Consider the following 26404-nt stretch of genomic DNA (forward strand, 5'->3'; position numbering starts at 1 on the left):
CCTCTCTGTATATCCGCCTTTCCAATAAAAATAAAATAAATGTTTAAAGAAAAAAAGATTATTTATTTGAAAGGCAGTTTTAGAGAGAGACAAGAGAGTGAGAGCAAGAGGGATCTTGCATTCTCTGGTTCACTCCCTAAACACCCTCAGTGACAAGGGTGCACCGGGTTGGAATCAGCAGCTCTATCCGCGTCTCCCACATGGGTGAAGGGGCCCGTGTACTTAGGCCATCTTCTGCTGTCCTGGGAGCTGCATCAGAGGGGGAGCACCTGGACGTGATCCAGTACCCACATGAGATGCAGGCATTGCAAGCGGTGGCTTGACGTGATTTGCCACAATGCCAACCACTGTGAGGCAGTGTTTTTAAATTATGTGTGAGCATCAGTGGTCCAGAATGGAGGAGCTAAGAACCTCAAAATAAACACTGTACCTGCCCCAGGTCACTTGAGCATACCAAATGCTGATAGGCCTTCCCTAAGAGCAAAGCTTTGGGCTTATTGGATGATGTTGTAGAGTGGAACAAGACCCAGGCCACAGAGAGTCCAAGCCAATGGTATGGGGACTGGCATCCAGACTATGCAGAAAGGCTACAAAGGAAAGAGGAGGAGCACAGCATCATCGGACTGGACACAGGACCAAGACCTTGGCTAGTAGCCCTAGCCTGAGCTGTGGAGGGCAGAGCTCCACCGGCTGCTTCCAGGCCTGTTTTGGCACAGTGTCATTTTCTGGGGGTCTGGATGAAGAAAGCTAACACTCATACTGGGGAGAAGGAATTTCCTGACGCTAAGCAGCACAGTATACTATCAGAGAGAGCTCTTGAGTGGCAAATGGAAAGGTACTAGACTATGAATGGCCTGTTAGCTTTGTACCCCCTCCCACATTAGCCAGAATGTGGCTTTAAGCTGAACTCCAGTATGTATTTGGAGACCATTTCTTCTCTCCTGTCCTTGACTTTGAGCAGCAGACGTGTTCCACGTGGAACTCAGCACAGAGGTTTACTCGGAACCAGTTCTCAGTCATACTTCCTCCCAGTGAGTCAGCTTCCTCCTCATCAGGAGCCAGATGACACATGCCACCAACGTGCGCTCACACAGGCTCCCAGATCTTCCGATGAACACCTAGTTGGCTTTTAAAGGAACGCAGTTATACCCCGGAGAGGAGAGATGAAAAGAGAGTGGTCCCCACTAGCTGAGGGAGTTTAAAGAAAGGATATGCCCACATGGCTGGTGTCTTCCTTGGATTAACTAGGAGAGGGACTTGGGAAAGAAGGCAGGAAAACTGAAGGTGGGTTGGCAGCTCTTCAGACCCAATCCTTCTGTTCCCACAGGTACCAGGACTCCCTGGCCATGATGGCAACTTCCTGTTGTCCTATAATCTGCCACTTCCCCGGCATGTTACCTATCAAGTGGAGGAGGTGTGCCTGAGTGCCAAGCCCCTCTATCTGTACAATGGGCCATCAGCAGTACTGCTTTCAGAGGGTTGTCCAGAGGACCAAAGAGTATGAGAGTCTGCCAAGAACTTGGCAGTGTGCCTGGCGAGTGGCAGAGGCTTCCAGAATATTTGCTTCGAGCCCACTTCCTGTTCTATTGTTCAATGCATATCTCACCTCTCCAAGTCTCTATGAGTCAGAGACAGCCTCTGCTTTTAGTTGAAGCATGGATTATTCACATTTGCTTTTATTTGAGAGCAAGCAAACCATTATTATGTCACAAGATTGTGACTCCAATTGTGTACCAGCTCGGCCCCTTCACTCCTGAGAAATCCACTCTGCCCAATGTGCTGTTCTCAAACCCAGCAGGGTGGACACACCAAAGCTGGAAGTGGCCCAAGTGCCCTTCCTGGTCACCAGTGTAGGGTCACAGCTTCTGCGGATTTCAGGGGCTACAGCAGCAACAGTACAAACCTGCCACGGAGGATAAATGACAGGGGGCTATCCCGCCATTGCTCTGCTTGGCAACTGGGCTCATTCATGATTGTCAGGGTTAGGGGGCATTTGTGGGGGTAGTTTCCTGTGTTGCTGCTGGAGTTGACAGTCCTGGTAATGAGCTTGCCACCAGCAGTTGTCTTCTAAGTAGGGCTTTTTAAAAAATAGATTGGTAGAAGTCATTTCAATTTTTGCTTCTTGCTTATCTTTTCTGAAGTTTTCCATGTGAAATACATTCTTCAGTAGAAAGAGGTGATAATTTTTTCCAAGGGATCTTTCATTCAATTTATTGGCTATAATAGTTGTAGTAGACAGTGCCACTCTAAGTGTCCAGTTCAGCAAGCACACACACCCATACATGAGGAAGCTTCATAATATTGGTAGAAAATTTAGTCCAGAGTAGTTCTACTTTGGGGCAAAAAAGTTTGAAATCAGTGCATAGAGGTGTTTTAAAAAAAATTCAGGGAAAGCATTTTAGGAAAAAACTGCAGGGGCCAGTGCTGTGGAGCCACTGCTTGCAACATCAGCATCCTATGTGGTTCAAGTTCTGGTTGCTCTATTTTTGTTCCAACTCTCTGGTTATGACCTGAGAAAAGCAGTGGAAGATGGCCCAAGTGTTGGGCCCTTGTCAACCATGTGGCAGAGCCAGATGAAGCATTTGACTCTTACCTTCCTACCATCCCAGCTCCAACCATTGTAGTCATTTGGAAAGTGAAACAGTGGGTGAAAACTCTCTCTGTTTCTAGCTCTTTCAAATAAATAAATCTTTGAAAAATTAAAAAAGAATTGTATGATGTTGGGCCCGGTGTGGTGGCCTAGCAGCTAAAGTCCTCACCTTGAATGCGCCAGGATCCCATATGGGCGCCGGTTCTAATCCCAGAAGCCTTGCTTCCCATCCAGCTCCCTGCTTGTGGCCTGGGAAGGCAGTCAAGAATGGTCCAATGCCTGGGGACTCTGCACCCATGTGGGAGCCCTGGGAGAGCTCCTGGCTCTTGGTTTCGGACTGACACAGCTCCGGCCGTTGTGGTCACTTGGGGAGTGACCCATTGGATGGAAGATCTTCCTCTCTATCTCTCCTCCTCTCAATATACATGACTTTACAATAAAAATTTAAAAAATCGTTTAAGAAATCATATGATTTCAAGTATTTTTGCAACAGAATAAGCTTATCTTCAATTTCATTTTCATGAAGTTGTTAAAGTCTCTATACCCAAGGGGTGCGCGTACACATTGGCGGACTGACTGGGGCATAATCACGCCCTCCCTTCCCCACACCTTCCTGAGTGTCTTCATCAATCCTGGCCCTTCCAGAGCAGTTCAGTATTCTGACTTCTGCTGCCATTGATCATAATATGGTAATGATCTTTTTGAGCGAAAAAGAAAAAAGACCAACATATTGGTCAAATTCGTACTGTTCAGTGTGGTCCATTCTTTTAGTTCAGATCACGATTAAAAAAATATTTATTTGCTTTTATTGGAAAGGAAATTCTACGGAGAGAGGAGAGATTGGAGGAAAAGATTTTTCATCTGCTGGTTCAGTCCCCAAGTGGTTGCAATGGCTGGAGCTGAGCCGATCTGAATTCTTCCAGATCTCCCATGTGGGTGCAGGTCCTAACGCTTCGGATCATCCTCCACTGCTTTTCCTGGCCACAAGTAGGGAGACAGATAGGAAGAGGAGTAGCCAGGACTTGAACTGGTGTCCAAATGGGATCCTGGTGTTTTCAAGGGGAGGATTAGATAATTAATCCATTGCACAGAGTCCAGTTTGGATCACATAATTTAGAATAAATTCAAGGTTATTATTTAAAGGTAGTTTTATAAATCAGAAGCTTTGATAAAAGCTTTTGCAAAATAGACCAGACTTATTATTTATTAATGACATTCAAAATTTCCCCCCTCAGGTACACACAAACCTTGCAAAGATTATTTTAAATTTGATATCACTATGTTGAGTCATTATGGAAGCTCGGATGATTTCAATAGTATCATCAGATAGATGTGCCATGTGCAATGTTACACTTGGATAACTTGGTAAATGGAATTAAAGTTCATGACCTGTGAAAGGGGCTGTTGACCATGGTTATGTGGACAGGGAAAACAAGCTAAGGTGGTTGGTGGGATGGAGATGTTTAAGGTGGCTACATCTCAGCTAAGTCGCTTAATTCTAAAGGATTTTAAAGTGAAGTATTTGGGAACCACATTTTGCTTCAATTGAAACAGCCACATCTGTGAGCTGGTTTCATTTGAACTTGGATTACAGAGCGGGTGGTTACACTGAGCCAACCCTGGGGAAGTGGAGAGAGATCCACAGGACTCCGATGCTACAGATGAGGGGCTTGTGCCAGACAATAGCACAGAGATTAGATAATCCGTTTAGAGACTATCATTCATGTTAATATTACAACCCATTGCGGAGCCCTAAACATGTGATTAGTTTAGAAAGTATTTACTTATTGATATTTTAGGATATGTGTCTGTAGTCTCAATGTAATGCCATGTGTGTCCATTTTCTGCACGTTATTCTGTGCAGGGAAATGTAGGCATGTAGGTAAACTGAGGACGAATGTAGGGATCTGTAGCAATGTCATGATAGTCTTCTTCGCCTCAGATTTCCTTTATTTTGTCTTGGAGCAGTTATAGCCTCCCAGGAAGTTACAGATGTAATGCCTGTTTTAGTTCCTTTTCTCCCTCCTTGGCTACCTTCCATATACTCTCAGATATTCTTTTGGACCAATATATCTAAGCAGACAGGCTGTTCACTTAACAGTGAATGTCTGTATTCCAGAGTAATTTAGGGAAACACAGACAAGTTCAAATGTATTATATATCACAAAGCAGTGCAAATTGCAGCTAATAAGTGAAATAAAAAGTTAATGGAAGATTGTGATTCATGAGATTTCTGCATTATCAAGTGAAGTACTGTCAGCTTTCTAGTTCTAATCGCTGAAAGGTTGTCAAAAGCGTTGTAACTTCATTAGCCTTGGTCAGTGCTCTCGACAAACATTTCTTTCATATTCATTGCCTGTGAGCCCTTAGGAGCATGCTGAATATGAATGGCAAAAGGCTGTGGCCTGTACTACACTGGAGAGCTGCTGCTATCTCAACACTAAGTGTGGAGTCGATCCAATTGTCCACCAGTGGATGCATGGATGAAGGAAGTGTGGTGTTCGCATAGTGGAATAGTATTTAGTCTTTTGAAAAGAACGAAGTCTATCGTTTATAACAACACATGCACCCATCTGGACATCAGTTTGGCAAGTGAAATAAGTGAGGCACAGCCAGCCAGCCACTGCGTGCTCTCACCCACGTGTGGAATCTGAAACAGGCCGATCTAGAAATGAAGGGTAGAATGATGGTCCCCAGAGGTGGGGAGGGTTAGGAAGGGTGCTGGAGAGAGATAAGGCCTAACCCAAGTGATGGATGTTTGCTTTGTTATCCATTTGTGAGGCTACTATTGCTAATAGTGCCATGAATATTTCTGAACATTTGTTCTGGTGGGCATGTGAGTTCATTTGTTTCAGTGTGGAAGTGCTGCATCGCAGGGCGTGTGCACATTCAGCTTTTGGAGAGGATGCAAGTCTTTGGAAAGCTTTCCCCAATCCACGTTCCTTCAGCAGTGAGTGAGTGTTGCTGTTTCTCCATTCCTTTGCTCGCACTTGACTTGGGTCATCAGTTGTGGAAGTTTCCCGTGATAACTTTTTGGATTGTTACTTCTGTGTTAGAATGCGTGGACTTGTTGTCCAAGTCTATTAACTTTTCTTTCCGTCTCCTTTGTCCATTGTACTGAGTAGTGCTCTTTGTGGTTCACACACAAAGATCCATGTGTTTCACGCACAAAGATCCATGTGTTTCCTTCTTGTTGGGCATCAGTAATGTGTTTTGGGAAGTGTGCAACCTTTCTCAGGTGACCTTGATTCTTTTAAGCCAGTCTTTGCAGTCACATTGCCCTGTGTATGATTTATTTAGGAACCTGAATGCAGGTCTTCTTTGGGGCGTTCTGTGTTCTCTGCTAGCCTTCTATCGACTGTTTCAGGTGTGGCACTTGGAATTTTTTTGGTTTTCAATTCTACTGTGATTGGCTTTCCTTCTTTCAGGGTTGCCTAAATGTTGCTGGTCCACTGACACTCCTGTTTTCTGACTTTCCCTGTAGGTAGGAATTTGCTTGTGTTTTATAAATCTTTGTACAGTTAGGTGTTTGGATGGAAGTCTGAAACTTCCTTGTGTGTCAAGATTGCCAACATCATACAGAAACTTTATAAGTTGTTTTAAAATAGAAAAAAAGATGTTCTCCATCCTAACTTGCAGCTATTTTGCTGGGTACCTGCTCTTAGGGAAGGGACACGCTTTGTTTAGCCCGTTAGTGGGACAGCATGCCCATAGCCCTAAGAGCTGTCTTGATCCATATTACAGTCACATGCATAAACTTCATTGAGACAAAGGAGGCACAGGGCATACATCGTTAGAGCATCAAAGCCAGAGCAGCTTACTGACTTTGGAAAATACAGAAAGTATTTTAGGATTTTCAGGATGAGTCAACATCAAAATTTTCAAAATGGCTGATAAACAAAATCTCCTTTCTTCCCAACAGACAGAGCTACCCATGGTCAGCAGAAGGTAGAGGTCAAGTGTTTGGGACTGATGTGAAGTGGTCTGGGACCAAATGCCAACTCTTCTAGTGACACAACTAGTTTCCCACTGCTCCTCCGAAGGCCTGGTTCTCCATGTGTTGGCTCTGACTAGATGACCAGCTTCAGGTTCCACCCCAGACCCAGTGAGTCAGCAACTTCAGGTTAGGGCCTGGAAGACTGTATTTAGAGGATTCTAACACATGCTCACATTTAAGTTCTTCGGATTTACTGAACCATTAATAAAAGCCAGCCAGAAAAGTACCTGATTCTGGCACAAGTTCCTCTAACTTCCAGCAGCAAGGCTTAAACAGTAGTAAGAAAAATGTCCACTGGACCTAACAACCAAGACTTCTTTTTTTTCCAAGCAGATTTTGCACACTACACAATCCATGCAGGAATAATATCCAGGATTTACAAAGAAGTTCAGAAACTCAACAACAGCAAAACAAACAACACTGAAGAAATGGGTGAAGGAAACTAACAGATTTTTTTCGAAAGAACAAATTCAAATGGCTAATAGGTATAGGAAAAGATGCTCAGGTTCCCTAGCAGTCAGGGAGATACAAATGAAAACATGCTGAAAATCCACCTAACTCAAATGAGATTGGTCTACATTCAAAACTCTATTTGCAACACCTACTGGCGTGAATGTGGGAAGAAAGTTACCTGCCTTCATTGTTAGTTTGAGGGTAGGCTAGTACAACCACCATGGAAATCAGTATGGAGAGTGCTTAGAGAGCTCCAGATAAACATGCCATATGACCCAGCTATCCCGCTCCTAGGAAGATACCCAAAGGAAGTGAAAACTGCATGTGAGAAGGGGATCTGTGATCCTATATGCACAGCAGCATAATCTATAGTAGCAAAGACATGGGCACAACCCAGACGCCCATCCAAAGAGCAGTGGTTAAAGCAACTGTGGTGCATCTACTCCATAGAATACTACTTAGCTATTGAAACAATGAAATTACATCATTTGCAACCAAATGGTTCCAACTAGAGATGATTATGGTCAGTGGAAAAGTCAATCCCAAAAGGATAAATACCTTGTTTTCTTTCTGTGTATAAGGCAACCTTCATGCGAGATATAAGATCAATAGCAATTTCAGTTCTGTTTTTGCTGCAACATAGAGGATATGATATTTTTGTTTTTATTTTCATTTCTTCAAGAATATTTTTTATTATTAATTGCTTCACTGACTCATAGGTCACACAATGGCATCATTTGCTTCAGGAAGGTCTTTGATATCTTTTCCACATTGGTCATTCAGTAACATGTTATTTAATCTCATATTGCTGTAAATTTTCTATTTTTCCTTTATTGTTGATTTTGTTTGATGGCTTTTCACTTAAGGGGATGTGTAGAAACTATGTAGTAGAGACTATCACAAACAGATGTGAAAATACAATGCAGTATGCCCCTCTACTTCCATATCAAAGAAGCTCTTGAATATATCTTGACAACAGGATGCTGGACTCTGCCATTGTCCATATCTACAATGTCAGGATGCACTTAAATAGCAGAATGATTGACTTATGACTGATTGTGAAGGATTATACCATTATAATTATGTGGGGGAAATCAGTGAGGAGGCAGGGATTTGGGGTGAGAGTAAAGGAAACTCCAGAGCCTATGGAACTATATCATGGAATAATAAAATAAAGTAATAAAAAAGAGAAGCTGAGTCCATCCAAAGCCAGGATCAGAAGCTTCTTCTGGGTCTCTCACATGGGTACAGGGAGCCCAAGGACTTGGGCTGTCATCTGTTGCTTTCCCAGACTACAAACAGGGAGTTGGATCAGAAGAGGAGCAGTTGGGACACGAACCAGCATCCATGTGGGATGCTGACACTAGAGATGGAGAGTTAGCTTGCTGTGCTGCTATGCCAGGCTCATATTAATTGCTTTTTGATAACACTGTTGCTTTTGCACTGTTAGGAATAGCTTCATTAAATGAGAGTCCTACATAATGGTAAAGATTTTCAGTTCGGAGGCAAATGTGTGAAAATGTCTCCATAAATTCTAATTTTTATATTTCTTAGCCCAATATACAGCATATACTGTAAGTCCCTTAACAATCACTTTTCCTCACAGACACTGATGAAGCCCAGAGAAGTTACTAATTCAGTGCAAACATAGATTCCAACCTCATTCATGAATATATTAAACTACTTCAATTTAATAATTTCAGGGAAAAAGCATACTGAAGCAACACAAAAATGATCCAGTACTTAATTCCATGGAATCGCACCCTTAAGAATGGTCAGAATGCTATATTTTATGGCATGTGTGTTTAAACAACATCACACCCACTCACACATGAAGTATTTTGAAGCATTAAAAACTAAAATTGAAGGAAATATGTTTTTCCCTTTTAACCTCAAACATTTTTGAGAATTCATTGTTAAAAAAGTTGCAGATCCTCAAAGCATTTACAAGCATACTAATTGTGAATAAATATGTTATAATGGGAAAAAACTATGAATTTGATCAGTGGTAGATGTTTTGTTAAATGAATTTCATTGTAATCTTGTAAGAAAGTAGTATTGAATCATTAAATGTCTTATTTTGGGAACACACACACAATTTAATGAATTTATTGAAAGCGGAGTTAGAAACAGAGCGCTCTTCTACCTGCAGGTTCACTCCCCAAATGGCTGCAATAGCCAGAGTTGGGCTGCCCCAAAGCCAGGAGCCAGATGCTGCTTCAGCATCTTCTCATGGGTATAGGAGCCCAAGAACTTGAGCTGTCTTCTGTTTCTTTCCCAGGTACATTAGCAGGGAACTGGATTGGAAGTAGTGCAGCTGGATACTGAACTCATATGGTATGAGTGCTCATATGGCATGCTGGTATCACAGGTGGCAGCTTTACCTCCTACAACAAAGTGTCAGCTCCAGCCAAGACTATTATAATGAACATTTGGTGAATGAAAGCATCAATTATCTTCATGGAATCCACAGTGGTTAAGAAGGGCAGGAAAATGCACACTGGGGAGAGTTTTGGGGTAGAAGGGCAATCTGTAAGAACTCATTACTGCTTCCAGATTGGTGGTGTTAACTAACAGTCCAGAAAGTTTATACCTAAACAGTGCCCTAGGGCTCAGCTGTGATGAAGATTGTAGTCAAGGTTTCTTCATGTACTCATACCTGTTAACTGAGTAAGGTCCCTAGTCTCTTTCCCCTTCATCTTTTGGCCCTTTTAATGGCATTGAGGAGTCTTGGAATTTTCTGCTGTGCATTTCTGTTGACTCTTCTGTCATTCTGTTTCAACAATGTGCTTCCTAAACCTCCGAACCCTCCAAGACTCCCAGACCTGCCTAGAGTTTGGGGAGGTGGCAACTCCCAGATTTCAAGGGTAGGGCAAGAGTCCCTAGGGTCTACAGAGGGTAACAGAGGTACGACTCAACCTTCCCTGCTCTTGCATTGCTTCTGGCTTTTCACATACTGTTGCAGAAGAAGGTCTTCAGCAAGCTGGCTTTAGAAAATGATGGCTTTTGTCTTGTGCTCTGGGCTGTTACTGCTCTTTTCATGTGTTGAAGGAACAACATAGCTCACGTAGTTGCCTCTTGCTCCTGATGAGTTGAATTTTCTTTTGAGGCTTTTTATGTTGCAGCTCTTTTTTTCTGATGGTTCTGATTTCTTGCCTACACACTCCCCATTATTTCTTTGAATTCTTTTGCAAGCTAGCTCAGTCTATTCTGTTGGTGACATTCTCATTTCTGTTATAGGAACTCTGTCTCCACCCCTCAGGATTTTTTTGCTTTTAATGTTCCTCATTCAAAAAGCCAGTTTTATTCTATACCCTTGAGCTATTATTTTTAATAACAGTGCTGTTTCCTCAACATTCCTGTTTCCCAATGAAAAGATTTCAGAAACTTGATCAGAATTAGTTTTTTTTGTTTTTTTGTTTTTTTTTTTTTTTAATATCATGAACTTTCCAAAAAGTCTTTCTACCACTGTGTGCCATTACTTTTCCAGTATTGGGGATTTCACTAGTGATCTTACTAGGAGCCACGTACCCAGGACTTTTTGTCATTCTGTTTCTTGGCTGCATCCTTCTGACCCTTTAGGCTTTATTTTTGTGTGTGGATTTAAGGTGGGCCTGTTGGAAAAGAAGGGCCACTCCTTTACCAATGTAACATTGACCTTATGTAAGTAAAATGCTGTGGAAACGTGACACCTAATGGTGGGAAAGAGGTGCGGAACACACAAGAAACAGGGAGTGAATTCCAGACACATTGAGATAATTAACAATTAATAAGTTCACAGAGGTGCCCAGCTACTGACTGCGCAGACAGAAGCAGCACAACGCAGAGGCCCAGCCCTTCAGCAGGCTGGCCTTTCTATAGTTTGGAGTCTTGGAATGTTCGGGGAGTGAGGAGAATTTCAAGAAATGGGGAGTGGGTAGGGACTAGAGTAGCTTTTCTGGGGCATTTCAGCCTCTGTAGGTCTTGCTCCCTGGGTGCAAGGTGGTTGGAAGGAAATACAGAGGGTGGGTTGGGGACAGCTTAGGGTGGTCTTTTCAAATGCAGTGGAAGGGTCTCTGGTGGTAGATTCTCTGTTGTGTCTTTGTTGGTTCACCTCATAAAACCACCCAGCACCCCGCTGCTGAGCTCAGTGTACATGTCCTTTTCCTAGAGTCTGATCAAATGTATCGCCATACTTATTACCTCAACCACCATTTCTTAGGGGGTTATCATAGTCATGTATCTTTTCTCCCTGGATGCTAATGTTTACATGATCGGCCGTTCCCATGGTAGTATCAGGTGCTTTTCACCTGTTGCTTCTCATTTTCACCTTGAGATTTTCTGTGTGTGAGTGTGTGGGGGGGGTGGGGAGGGGGTTAAGGATCTTCTTTTATTATTTAAACTTCAGAATTAATTTTCTAAGTTCTGGGGTAAAATTCCTATTGGGACTCTAATTGTCATTGCAGAAAAATTTCAGAATCATTTGGGGGAGATTTGTCATGCTTTTAAATTAAATTCTCTAATATAGAAAGAATGGATTTTTTTTTTCATGTGGGTAATAGGTCCTTTTAATTCACTCATCCTTCTTGAAAATATTCTTCAATTTAGCATTGTACGTTTTTTGCTAAATGGATTCCATGCGTTTTCTTTCTTATTATTGTCAATGAAATAATTTCCCTCCAATTATATTTCTGGTTTCTTTTGTTTTACCTTCTTACTGCTTTCTTTATTGCTTTTTAAAAGCACATGTATGTTTATAACCCACATGCGTAGCATTAGCTTTTAATTGGCAGGTCTAATCCATTCACAATTGTTATGATTACCGATGGGTTTTCATCTATTGCTGATGCTCATATTTTTTCCTTTGCCTTTCACTTGTGCACTTTTTATTTTTAATCCTTTCTTCTGACTAACCTATTTTCATCTGATTTTTTTCTTTTGTTCTGTAGTAATCTGAAGTCAATAATTCTACTGTTATTTTTACATACATGTAAATACATTTTTCTCTTGCTACTTGGAACCCATCCATTCTAAACCTTCTTCCACAAAACACAATAGACCTTTCAGTACTTTGCATTTAAATCTGTGCTTACCATGCAGGTTGTCTTCTGAGATTTTGGGTTCCTGACAGTAGTTTTTACAAACGTGTCTTTGAAGAAATGCATCTACAGTCATGGAGGAAAGCGTGCACCTGTAGCTTTTGCTGATTCTTTTTCCCTCATTGTTTCTGCAGCCCACACCCTCCTCTTCGCTGTATTCAATGTTTTTCTGGAATAATTTTCTCAGAGATCATCTGTGGGTGGTATCTTTCTGAGTTCTCGTTCTGCCCTCCCACGGGCAGCTAGTTTGGGTGGAAACAAGAAGCTTGGCTCAATATTTCTCTTCTTCAGACTTTTGAGGCTGTTGTTTGTCTTCACGTGTTTTGCTGCTGGCAGAAAACTTTGTTGCCACGAGTCTCCTTCCTTCATGAGTAACCTGCTTCCTCCCCACTCATGAAACGCTTTTAGAATATTTCTTGATGTTTCTTTTCCCATCTATTCTCTGAGAGCTCTGGAAATAGGCACATTCCTGTCTTTAATGTTAACCATTTTATTTTATTTGTTACTGAATATTTAAGTTTTATTTTCTTTGAATTACATTAAGGGAGATAGATCTAAAATCTAAGTTGTTACACTTGTGTAACAAGTATGTTTCAGTGTTTTTTTTTTTTTTTGATGTTAGGAGTTTTCTGGAATCCACTGTCCAACTGTAGTAAGTTTTTAGTTTTTTTTAATAACTTTTAAAATTTAGATTCATTTATTTTTATTGGAAAGTAAGATTCACAGAGGCAGAGAGAAAGGGCTTCTGTCTGCTGATTTGCTCCCCAAGTAGCTGTAACGGCCAGAGCTAAGCTGATCGTAAGGCAGGAGCAAGGACCTTCTTCCAGATCTTCCACACGGGTGCAGGGTCCCAAGGACATGGGCCATCCTCTGCTGCTTTCCCAGGCCACAAGCAGGGAGCTGGATGGGAAGTGGAGGAGCCGGACATGACTCAGTGCCCATATGGGATTCTGGCACATGCAAAGCGAGGATTCAGCCACTATGCCATCACACCAGACTCTAATTCGTCAATTTTGTACGTTTTTAGAGTCCATGGATTGAGAATGTTAGTATCACCGAAATCAATAGTTTTTTTCTCTCTGCTAGCAGAATCTAAAAAATTGAATTGAAAGAAATTACTCTCAATCTCCATGGGGAGTGAAACATTAAAAAAAAAAAGGAAGAAAGCAAAAAAGAAAAGATGTAATATAAAGTTTCAATTAGAAACCAAATAGTTTTAGAGCAGTGAGCCTACATCAAAAAATGATTTTTGAATTCTTGAGTAAAAATACACATAGGAGGCAGCCCTGGTAACTGGTGTATAGCAGAACAGGCTTCACATGAAAGTCCACATGGAAATCAGAATTTATTGTACCACAAAGTTGCTGGTCGGTTGAGGAAGAAATGGATGAGTGTTAAAAAAATGACACTGGTGTAAGTAACAGTCCGAGTGACGATCCAGGTGTGTAAGTAATAGCCCAAGGTTGTTATAAGTCATATGATACCCTAAGGAAACATATATTCTGAGCAAATGAAGAACACGAAATGAAACGTGGGAATAAATAACTATAGATAGAAATAAGTAATCAATACATCTTGTTAAAAAAGTATAGCTGAACATTTGTAGGGACCAAGAGTTAGAAAAGCCTTCTTCAGCAAGACTGGAAGGCTGAACATTCAGAGGCCACACAGAAAGTAGTGGGCAGCCCAGGTGCGGTTGCCCAGTGGCTAAAGTCCTTGCCATGCATGCGCTGGGATCCCATATGGGTGCTGGTTCTAATCCTGGCTGCTCCACTTCCCATCCAGCTCCCTGATTGTGGTGTGGGAAAGCAGTCGAGAAGGGCCCAAAGTCCTGGGGCTCTGCACCCATGTGGTAGACCCAGAAGAAGCTCCTGGCTTCTGATCAGCTTAACCCCGGCTGTTGCAGCCACTTGGGGAATGAATCAGTGGGTGGAAGATCTTTCTCTGTGTCTCTTGTTCTCTCTGTAAATCTAACTTTCCCATAAAAATAAGTAAATCTTTAAAAAGGAGAAAATAATGGGCATGCATGACTGTAGTATTCATATAGAAATGACTGCTACTAAGTAAAATATGGATACTCTGAAAGGAAAGCTGATGGAATAAGAGATTGGCATTATTAATCTGTGAGCAGAAGACATGAAGCTGGAGAATAACTTGGGCAAAAGATGCAATTAACAGAAAAGAAACTCAAATGGTCAATAAATGAGAAAAAAAAGACTGAAACATGAAGAAAATGTAAATTAAAATATTTTTTCTCCAAAAAAAAAAAAAAGGACTGTCTGTCATCCACTTATTTATTTAAAAGTCAGGGTGACTGAGAAAATATAGGGTGTGGTGGAACCTTTAAGTGGGAGTGCCTGTAATTGGGTTACTTGGAGCATCGTGCAGGAAGACATTAAGAGAGTGTGATGGGGTTCTGGTCAGTTCTCAGGAGAGTGTGCTACAAAACCCCTAGCATGGCCCCTATGTCCCTAGGCTTCTGTGTCTTGTCATGTGACCTTTCTTTCTTGGAAACAATCCTGCCAGCATATAGGACCTGTGATTGTTCTACCAAGGGAGTTCTCACCAGAGGCTGAATCTGTGAGGTGTCTAACCATGAGCTTTCAGCCTCTAAAACTGAGTTAAATGAGCTTCTTCTCTCCATACACTATCCAGATGCAGATCTTTCATCATGACAGCAGAAAATGAATGAAAACAACTGGTGATGGTGCAGTTCTGCCATGGGAGTGGTGATGATGGCCACAGGATGATTGGTCTGTGCAGCGCTGGTTACAGCATGCAGATTCCTCTGTCCTCTATGTACGTGTAGCTTTTCTAGATTGGCAGTGATGTTACATAATGCTGTGATGGTAATAGTGAGTAATAGTGGTGTTCACATCATCCAGTGTTTATGATTGTGGTACAAATAGAATTCAGTCGTGGTGTAGGTGGGAGTTACATAAATGCAATGTTGTCTTGATATCCCCATGATTTTGCAATGTTGTTCGTGGTGTTTTCTATCACTCCGTTATGCTGCTGGTGGTGTTTAGGTCATTCTGGGATGGATAATGCTGAGATCCACATACTCACTGACATTTCTCATAGCAATTTGTACATGTGATACTGGCACTCATGGTGTTCATATGATTCTGAGTGTTGGTTTTGATGTTGTCTATTTATGTGTGATTGTTGATGATGGTCCCATACTGTGTTGCTGCTTGTGGTATTTACAGGATGTACTAATCTTAGTGGTGGTGGTTTTCATTTCTCTGTCACATTGGTGGCATTGGTCATGTATCCGTAAACTCCATGGTGGTGATGAGGATTGCATTCATGTAATTCTGCAATGTGGTGCTAGTGGTGTTCACATTATTCTGTTATGGTGGTTGCATTGCAAAACACCATGATGGTGGTCACATCATACGAAAAGTTTGAAATGATATCCACATTACTCAAGACATTTTTTGGCATTGACATTGTCATGTGACATTGTGGTGGCGTTCTGCACATGGCATGCTGGTATTGTTGTTGGTGGTGGTGTATGTGTAATGCTGACATTAATTCCGAGCTTCGTTTTGGTAATGACAAAACAAAAATACTCAAAGCATTCATTTTGAAACACTAGTTGGGGTATACATATAACTCTGCAATGGCATTGCTAATGGAAATTACATAGCTCTTATGTTGATTGTGGTATTGGCACTGTGAAAGTGGTGATCTTTATGTATTTATGTGACATTTGTGGTGGTATCCACAGAACCCTGTGATATTGGTCACAGTGTCCACATAATTCTGTGATGGTGGTGATGGTTGTATTCCCATAGCAGAAGTAGTGGCAGTTGTATTTGTGTAAGTCTGTGACGTTGGTGATAGTGTCCTATAAGGTTGCAATGTTGTTGGTAATAGTTGCATAACTCAGTGACACTGTTTAGAGTATTTACACAACTGTGATAGTGACAGAGATTATGTTCAGTTAAATTCCAGATGGTAGTTAGATAGTTATACAACTCAGCAACATTGGTGCTAGTGAGATTAACATGTGAAGTTCATATGGTATAACTCTGAGATGATCACCATGGTAGTCATATAATTTTGAGAGATTCATCAAGGTGTTGTCATTATTTTGTATTGATGGAAGTATTTACATGGTCCTGTGACATTGCAATGGTGGTAGTTGTGTGATGTTTGCCATCAGCAAGCCTGTGATATTTACCATGGTGGCTACATAATTTTGCAGCATTGGTGGTGTGTATTCATATAGATCTATTATTGTGGCTGCTTTGGTCACACAATGCTTTCGTGTTGGTAATGGACTTCATATGGCTTTGAATTGCTGTGACGGTGCTCTGAGTTGGCCACCGTGGGACACTTGTCATGATCACAGCCATATGACTCAATGGCTGCCTGGATTATTCTAAGAAATCTGCAGTTTGTGGGGACATTGACATGACACTGCAGTGATGTAGGTGACAGTATTAATCTAACTCTGGGATGTGGCATGTGTTACTCAAATACTGTATGAAGTTGGTACAGGTGGTACTCTGCTATGTTGGTCATGATATTTATAGAACTGTGATAGTGGTGGTAATAACAGCCTGGGACACAGATATGGTGTTCACAAAACTCTGCGACAGTGTTGGTGGTGGTATTCCCACAACTGCGTCATTGGTTCTGTATTTACATAAATGTTTCGCTGGACAAGAATTCTGTGGATCAGTGGTAGTGGCGTTCATATATTCCTATGATGTCATGGGGACATGCACAGTTATTTCTGTTGGCATAAATCTGCCATTGGCAAGGTGTCTATGTAAGCAGAGGATAGTAGTTTAGTGAGAATGCATGTAACTCTGCAGCTGTAGAAGTTCTGTTGATGCAATTCTATGATGTTGTAGATATTATTCAACCAACAATGTGACATTGTTTGCAGTATTAATATAATCCATATTATTGTCAGATGTGGTATTCAAGTAGTTAAATGAGAGTGGTTGTGTGTTCACATGGCCTTATCACATTGATCTAGTTTGATGCACATGTCTTATGAAATTCATTGTGGTATTCATTCAACCCTGCTATGGTTTTGAATGGCATTGGTAATTTTTTTTTTTTTTGTGACATTGGTGGTGGTATAGTGCTGTGATGACAGCAATGGCGGGAACTCATGTAACGGCCAGTTGATCATGGTGTTGATTGACTTTGGGGCACCATTGGCTTTCACATGGCACTGCAGTGCTGTTGGTGGTGGAATTCAGATGACTGCGTTAGTGATGGTGTTCCTTTAACACTGTTGTTGTGGTCGTGCCCGTCGGATGACTCTGTGATGATAGCAGCAGTGGCAGTCAGAATTCTGTGGTCGTGTAGGTGTGGTGAGCTCATTGCTCTGCACTGTCGTTTGCAGTCTTCACTCATCCTGGGGACAGTGACAGTGGTGATGGCATAATTCTGTGATAGCAGTGGTATGCACACCACTACTGACTGTGGCCTTCACACACATCCCTGAGGTTGTTTCTTGTTCGTTCACACAGCTGCACACTGTTGCAGGCGGTGGTGTTTTTAGTACAGTGATGTTGGACATGGTGGAAGTACCACAGCCCTCCAAGAGGGGTGGTGCTGTCCATATACACCTGCGCCTTTGGTCACAGTACTCACATAAACATGAAGGTACTTTGAAAATTCATGGATTATCGGATTAAAGTATAAATTTATTTTTAGTAACTGTTAATAGATAGTTCTTTTTAAACATTAATGCACACATTCTAGGAGCTTTCTGATAATCTGAGTGTGCATGAGTTTTAGTTATTTTTGCACCAAAATAAATGTTAAAGTTCATCTTTCTGTATGACCATTTAAAATTGCACTTAAAAAGCTGCTGGTGGAGTAGGTATTCCTACAACTGCAAACATCAGGCCTAGTTTTCGCTTGACTGCATGAAAGTGGACAGGTATTTGCCTAATCTGTGGCTTTGGTCATGCCATGCGTGTAAATATACACCCATATTGGGGCAGATGTTCATACGACTCTCAGCAGCGGTGACTTTTTAGTCACAGTTTTCACATAATTGTGACACTGTCATGGCACACAGTTCTGCCATGATGGTACCTGTGCTATATCTTTTGGTGGTGGTCTCATGAATCTGTAACATGAATCACGGTTTTACTGTGACTTCACAATGGTGATGTTCGTACTCCCGTAACTAGAACCTTGCCATTTGTGGTAGTCACGTAACTGTGTTGTTGGTGTTGGTACTTGGTTGTTGTTTTCCCATCACGTTGCAACAGAGATGCTTCATTTGTATAACTCTGTGACGCTGGTGCTGTTGGTTGTGGTAGGGTTCTCTAGAATTCAGAATTGACAGGATATGCATATAGGCATATGAAGGGGGAATTTAGAAGGAGGTTTGACTCATGTCATGGTGGCAGCTCAGTTCCACAATAGGTCTTCTGGGCAGGCTGGAGAGCCTGGGATGTTGGTAGTGTAGAAAAGTAGTAAAGACTGAGGTTCTGAGTCTTACTTTGAGGCCTGAAGACCCAAGTCCTGGCGAGGAGGTAGCAGAGGTAGTGCTGAAGTCCAACTGCCAAACTGTCATCTGACACAGGAGTCAAGAGGAGCCCTAGATTCCTCTTTGAAGGAGCCCTGAATCATTTCTCACTTAGTCTTTCCAGAACCCCCAGCCCACTGAATGCTCTCCCGCATAGGGGCTGGGTTTTCCCACCTGGCACTTAGATTCATGGGTGAATGCCATTTGGAAATGCCATAAGAGATATCCCTCCCCTTCCCCAGAATGCTTTTCTAAATTTCAAGGTGTTACTTCATCTAGGCAATTTCACACCATACAACTCCCTGTGATGTTGATTAGCATGTAACAATTAGTCCCATCACATGAACCTATGATGCTAGTGATTGTAATTACATAACTGTAATGTAGGTGGTTTTAGTTCATGAATCTCTGTGACATTGGCTATGGAAGTCTCCTGTGATGGGGGTGGTAGAATTCAAGAATTCTATGGTGTTGGTGGGTAGAATAGACCTAGTGACTGACTCTTGATGAAGACCTTAGGCTCGGAGAAGTTTAAATGTTTTGTTTAGAGTTGTATAATAATGTATAACAAAGCCAGTCTCAAAAATTCAGGTTTTCTGAATAATTCAAAGGCAGTATTTTCTGGATCATACCATGAGATCTCTTCCTGTTAAATCTAAATTTAATTTTTTTCTAACACATTTGTACCTTCAAACTACTCAAGGACTTTGGAGCATAAATATTGTACCTAGTTCTTTGTCTGTAATTGTAGTTATGTCCATATATTAACATATACCATTTTTATATGTGAAATTGATCAAAATTTAGTTATACATAATGAATAAATTTGAATTTCTGAAAGCTCCCGCTAAAGATGGCACAGGAGGACTTCTTGGCAAACCAAAGTATTCTATAGCTTATTAATAGATACCAAAGTATATATATTAAAACCTTTAATATTGTCATGTAGTGTTTCCACTCTTTTCTTAAAAGCGTCGAACTTCTAGAAGCCATATAGAAAGGTAGAAATATGATGCCGGGGTCCAATGCAAATAAATGTTTAAATCATCATTGAAATAGACATTTGAGACATCTGCATTTTATAGTGTGTGTTTATAGAATGAATGTTTATAGAATGAACTTACTAATGAGTTTTAGAAAGGCAAATCTAAGTGCTCAAGATATCTTGTTTGGGGCATGAGGTGTTGGCTCTTAAATAGAAGGGTCGGTGCTATGACCCAGTGGATTAAACTGCTGTCTGTACTTAGTCCCAGGTGCTGTGATCCAGCTCTCTGCTAATACACCCGGGAGGGCAGTGCAGGACTGCCCAGCTGCCTGGGCCCCTGCCACCCACAGGGCAGACTCAGCTGGAGTTCTAGGCTTCTGGATTTGATCTGGCCCAGCCCTGAATGTTGTGGCCATTTGGGCAGTGAACCAGTAGATGGAAGATCTTTCTGTCTCTCCCTCTCTTTATAACTCTGCTTTTCAAATAAAGAGAAAACAAAAGTTAAAATAAAATTTATTTGAAAGAACTGGGTCAGAAGGAAGCCAGGCACCTATAACTCAATGCAGATAGCCCACGTGTGATAGGATTCCAAGTATTTGACCCAAAAACTTGGTGCCTCCAATGATGTGCATTGGCAGGAAGCTGAAATTGGGAATAGAGCTGGGACTCAAATACAGACACTGTGACGTGTGATATGTGATACAACTGTCCTACACAGCACCCTACAACACCTGCCCCTCATTATTGCTTTTTTAAAGAAATGGAAGAAAGCCTTGTCATGGGATTTAAAGTTTAAGATATGTGTGTCACGTGCCAGCCCCCAGGGTTCATGTCTTCTATTTTTTTTTCTTCTCTTGCAGTACTTGGGATGCATTGAAGTTCTACGCTCCATGAGGTCTCTGGACTTCAGTACGAGAACACAGATTACCAGGTAAGCTCACCTTGAACACGAACTCCTGTGATTTTGCTGCAGAAGGGAATGCTCTCAGACCTCTAATAGCCTACCAACTCCTAGAAGACCTCCCATTGGGGTGTCAGAGGCTGGTAGCAGTGTGTCAAGACTTACTGTGTGTCCAAGATATTGGCTTCTCTATGTAACATGTATCTCTTAGCAAGGGCGTTTCAAAGGCCACGTGCCCTCCCAAGGTCTTTATACAGCAAGCACCCATTGTGCTTACGCTTGTTTCTTAAATCCACAAAGCTCTCACGTATGACTGATACCTCAAAAAATTAGCCAAACCGTATAATTTTCACAAAAGAAAGTCAAGATGTGAAGTGAGAATTTCCAGCAGTGTACAGTGAGGATAAACCGCAAAGAACCTGAGTTTGGAATATGAATGGAAGTGGGCGTTTTAATGGGCGGATCAATTCTATAAGGTGTCGGTGGTTTTGACCAGGTTTTGTATATTCTCTATCACCAACTAGATGCTGCCTCTCTTGAGAGCCAGTAATTAAGCATTACTTTTATAACACATTTTAGTGTGGCACAGTTCCCGGTAGAGGTTGCATCTTTGAGTCCATTCTGACTCACTTTGGAGATTGACAAGGATTCTATGAAACTGCTACATTTCTGTGGATATAGGAGGTTTAAGTTGCTTCTGCACTGTATAATTGCTTAATTTAAATAGTGACCTCAGAAAATGCCTTCTTGCTTTCTTCCTTCATATCACGCCTTTGAGTTAGGCAGCCAGTCTAAAACCCGAGCTTTAGGAAGCAATTTGTGTGGTAATTACCTGCTAAGTCATGTATGCACCTCAGTTCTGATTTAAGCACCAAAGTGACACCTCTTTTTCTTCTTCTTCACAGAAGAAGTTTATGATAAAAAAAAATTGATGTTTCTCTTCTCTCTAAAACAACTTGAGACCCATGGGTTGGCAGCATTCCAGTGTTGATGATCTGCATGAAGGAAGGAATCAACTCCTTCATAGTCCGGGACTTCAGAAAGTCCGCAGAAAATAAAATTAAAACATATGTCTATTTTGGTGCAAAAGATTTTTGGAATCATGTTTCTTTTCAGACGAGATCAGGCGTGTTTAGGGTGGTATGGCCGTAGACCGTGTTTCTTTTCATAATACACTTGAGCTTTTTGAAGGTCCCTTATAATTGTAGAAAATGAGAAGATGATGGTGTTTTGCAGCAAGAGCATTTTGAAGAATTTGGGGTGTTCCGTAGTCACCTGTACATTCACTTTGTGAAAAGGTGACACGGTGTGGTGTTATGTACAGACCACTTTGCTAGTGCTTGGGGGGATGTGTGCCTTGTATGACACTGTTTGCACTCTTCCTGCTGTTTGCAAGGGCATACCAATTGCTTAGAGAGAGGCTGGACTCCAACTACAGATTTCAGAATTTCAAGCTGATTTTACGTCATAGTTTTCCTGTTGCATTTATTGAGCATTGGTTATTGGCTATTCACACGCAATGAATTAGGCAACAAGGCTGCCTGTTTTGCAATGTTTCCCAGTGTTGGGGACAAAGATATTTATGCAGATTATTGATGTCCACTTACCTGGTTCTGTCCCTTGGAGGTGAGTCTGGGGTGGATGCACAAGATGGTAATGGTGATGGGATTGGAGGTTAGGATTCCCCCCTGCCCCAGTCCCACACCATTTAGATTTGTGCAAAAGAGGAGCAATGTAATGGAGCAGGTTGAGCACCATTGTTGGACTTGGAAAACTTAGTGTTGAGTTTTGGTTGTGCCAGAATTGTCTTAGGTCCTATTAGATTTTTTTTGGAAATTGCATGTGCTCACAGCAGTGAAACTTTCTGTATCTTGTGGTCTTTCTATCATGTGGCATGCTTCTTACTTGCTTAACAGCTGGAGATCACTCAAAGTGAACAGCAGAAGGAAGCCGTTCGCATGTATGAGCAGAATACACACAGCCAAGTTCTGTAGGTGTGGCACACAGTGCAGCTTTGAAGATCTCAGTGGTAACTGTTTGTTGTGCCTGTGACTAAATTCCGTCACTAGTTTGCCTTATATGCCAAAGACATTCTTGGAGAGATATAGAGAAAGTGGATATTAAAATTAAGTTATACTATACAGAATACCAAGTTTGTTTCCAAGTCCCTCTTTAAAAAAATATGAAGCATTTTAAAAACTAAATAAATAAACTAAATAATATCTTCTTCTTCTGTTTTTAATTTTGGATAGAAAAACATTATACATAGATGTAATTTGCAGGCTCTGGTAGCTTTATCATATGCCTTTTGGTCAGGGTTGGTGGAATTTTTTGCTGTTTTAGGCATCTGAGCATAAATTGATCGTGGCACTAGGTGTGGGTTACAGATGTCTGACTAAGAATGGAGTTGCGTCGATAATGTTGTTAGTGCCCAGGTAGCAATTACAAGTCTCACAGCCCATACATCTTGGGCTGAAATGCTTGGCAAATCAATGCCCTGTACATGGAGGGGACAGCTTAGCTGTAGAGCCCATTTCTGCAGATTTCTACCTGTGTAGGTTTGTCCTTGACTCCCAAGGAACACAGTGTTTCAGAAAGCCTTCTTTGTTTTTCATTCTATTCTATTTTTAATTTCATGACACAATTCCATAGGCTCTGGGATTTCCCTTACCCCCTCCCCAAATTCCATCCCCCCAACTGATTTCCCCCATATTAATACAATAGTATAATCCTTCATGAGCAGTCTTAAGTCCATCAGTCTGCTATTCAAGTGTGTCCTGACATTGCCAGTGCAGACAATGCCATATAGTCCAGCATCCTATTGTGAAGATACATCCAGCAGTCTCACTGGGAATCCTTTGAAGTGGAAGTAGAGATGCACACTGCACTGCTTCTTCACATCTGGATATGCAAGTCTCTATTACGCCATTACTACACACTCCTTTAAACAAAAAACTGTAAAATAAAATCAGCAATAGGAATAATGTTAAAAAATGTACAACACCATCATTGCATTAAATAGCATGCTATGGCATTAGCAATGTGTCAATGAAGAAATAAAACAGAAAACAAAAAACCTTCTTGGAGAACATGGTGCTACTGTATGATCTATGAGTCAAAGAAGAATTTAAGAGAAAAGAAGCTATTTGGAAGAAAGGAAAACAAAAAAAATCAAAACCCATGGATTGCAGCAAAATCAGTATTGAAAGAGCTATTGATCTTATGCTTTGCATAAAGGTCGCCTTATATCAGAAAGAACATGTGGTATTTGTCATTTTGGGATTATTTATTGCAGTGTCCAGAATAGTCTCTAGTTGGGAACATTTGGTTGCAAATGGTAGGATTTCATTCTTTTTAATGGCTGAGTAGTATTCCATGGAGTAAATGTACCACAGTTTTGTTATCGATTCCTCTTTGGATGGGCATCTGGATTGTTTCCATGTCTTTGCTGTTATAGATTGTGCTGCTGCAAATATAGGATTACAGACCTCTTTCTCATATGCAGAGTTCTTTTGTCTTGGACATATTTCCAGAAGTGGGTCATACAGCAGATCAATGTTTAGTTCTCTAAGCACTCTCCATATTCACTTCCACAGTGGTTGTACTAGCCTTCACTCCCACCAGCAGTGAAGGAGGGTGCCTTTCTCCCCACATCCACGCCAGCAGGTGTTGTTAGTTGAGTTCTGAATGTAGGCCAACCTCACTGGAGTTAGGTGGTACCTCTGCCCTCCACTGTGCCTGGGGTGCTGAGCTCCAGTCCTCTCTGCCCTCCGCTGTGCCTGGGGTGCTGAGCTCCAGGATCTTTGAATCTGATCTGAGCAGCCTGCTGGGGCCCAGTCCTGAAGATGTGCAGGAAACTCCTGTTGGTTGCTAAATCTTCAGAGATATGACATTTTCTCCCCTGTAGCTTTATTTCCTCACCTACTTATTTATCTTTTTGTTTATTTATGATGTTCAGTTTTACATATTACTTAAGACACCCCCAACTTATTCCTAGAACATACAAAGCTATAAACAAATCTGTTCACAGTTAAACCCAAAGCACTTGGCAAACTGGTCCTTCCCCCAGGTACACACTGCAAATACCTGGTGTGTATTTGGGGTGTTTATATGCTGCCGACTTCCTGCACTGCTCATATGTGCCAACGTGAGATCCGCTTCCACCTAGAGTCCGGAGGACACATGCGTTTAGCTGTGTGAGCTTCTGCCACACTTCCAGGTGGGTGGCAGGTGGGTTTATAGCACACCACCCAGGAATCAACATACATCTACATCTTCACATGCATTTGAATAATGCCTCTACCTTACTAATTGTTTCTTTCCTGGTTTTGAAAGCCACCATAGTTTCAATGGTCCTGGGAGCATTGTGTGACCTCGACTTACACAGGCCAGTGCAACTGTAATAAAAGGCCACCACGCCAGAGGCACCCTCAGCACTGGATGTTCTATCCCAGCCGACTGCACTTGTTCACGTGTGAATGAGCACCTTTTCAGAGACCCTTGTGCATCCTTGTCTGACTTCTTGCAGAAGAGGGGCTGGCCAGGGTGTATGCTTGCAACCTCCACCATCCATCCGTGAGCATCCACTGACATTCCCTACCAGACGTTTCTGTGTCGCAGAAATATTTAATCCCAAGTTTATTTGGTTATCCAACAATGTACTTTGCACAGTGTTAGGAAAGAGCACATTGACCAACAGGACGTTTGCGTTGTTTGTAAAGGATTTTCTATTTTCAGAACATTACTCTGGCTGGAGAAGGTGCCTGGGACCAGAAGGTGGATGAACTCAGGAAGCCTCAGAAATCAAGGGAAGGCCTTGCAAATGCAATTGTACATGTCCAGTGGCAGGACACCAGTGCCCTGGAGGCAATGGAGATCTGGATATTTTTTTTTATTCAGGCTCTGTGATCTTTATTTGCTTTTTGAGAGTGGGTAGTATGAACTCTTATCAAGTACCTGTGCCATCTGTTCATGAAGGGCATTGTGTTAGGGAGAGGGTAACTTCTTGCTTTCCCAGCCCAGTAATCATGATTCCGAAGGGTCTCACCTTTGGAACTCCAGCGCAGCAGTGGTGTTCAAGACACACACCTGTACCCCTGGACATGTGAAGTAAGACACAGAACTGACTCTTGCACCTGATCTTCCTTAGATTTGATCTTCCAGAATCCCTCCTTCAATTCTGAAATAAATGCCACAAGACTTGATTCAGGATAAACGTGCCAGGGAAAGGAGCAAACCCATTTGTGCAGATCGTTGGAGGCTGGTTGAATTTCAGAATCAGAAAGGAAAGCTCTGGTGTGAATAATACAGCCCTCCCACCCCGTGCAGAGTGTCTAGCGTAGGCTTGCAGCCATCAGGCCTCATTCTACAGGTGCTTGTTTAAATGTCTTTTGTACCTGAGTGTCTTGCCACCCTGACCTGCAGGGTCTCGCCGACAAAGTTTTGGTGTCTTCACAGTTTTAGAATTCTGTTGGAAACATACTAAGTTACCTGCATGTGTGTGCCTGCTGCCTTTGTAATAAAGTTCACCTGTGTGTTGTCAACCCAGGGCAGACACCAACTACAATTACAATGTGTTTAGGTGTGCAAAAAGTGCAAGATATAGGGGTGCCACTACAGGTCTTTAGGGGTTGCAGGACAAGGACCGGAGCTGCATACACATCCGCTGCAGATGTGTCCAGCCTATAATGGAAATATGGAGAGGGTCTCTAGCTGAGTCCAGGAAGACTTCCCAGAGGAGACTATGTTTAGGCCAGGGTGATTGTCTCCTCCAACTGTGTGGTAGACTTGAAGGTGACGTAGGGCTAGGGGATTCCTTACACCTGGGCTGGACTCCCAGGCCAGACCACCTTGCAAGGCCAGGTGCCTTGCAAGGTGCCAGGTGCC

The 26404-nt window shown here is 41.9% G+C and overlaps 1 protein-coding gene across 1 annotated transcript in view; it reads left to right on the plus strand.

Moving 5' to 3' along the window:
• The window catches only part of SHC3 (SHC adaptor protein 3), a 152517-nt gene that overhangs the window by 21094 nt on the left and 105019 nt on the right, over positions 1-26404 (plus strand). Inside the window, exon 2 of the mRNA XM_040963612.1 lies at positions 20478-20548. Within this exon, the coding sequence (XP_040819546.1) occupies positions 20478-20548 (71 nt within the window). The remainder of the gene's footprint in view (positions 1-20477; positions 20549-26404) is intronic.

Source organism: Ochotona curzoniae, unplaced genomic scaffold, assembly GCF_017591425.1.
Source record: "Ochotona curzoniae isolate NIBS_2020 unplaced genomic scaffold, NIBS_Ocur_1.0 scaffold_3208, whole genome shotgun sequence".
In the NCBI taxonomy this organism is placed as follows: Eukaryota; Metazoa; Chordata; class Mammalia; order Lagomorpha; family Ochotonidae; genus Ochotona; species Ochotona curzoniae.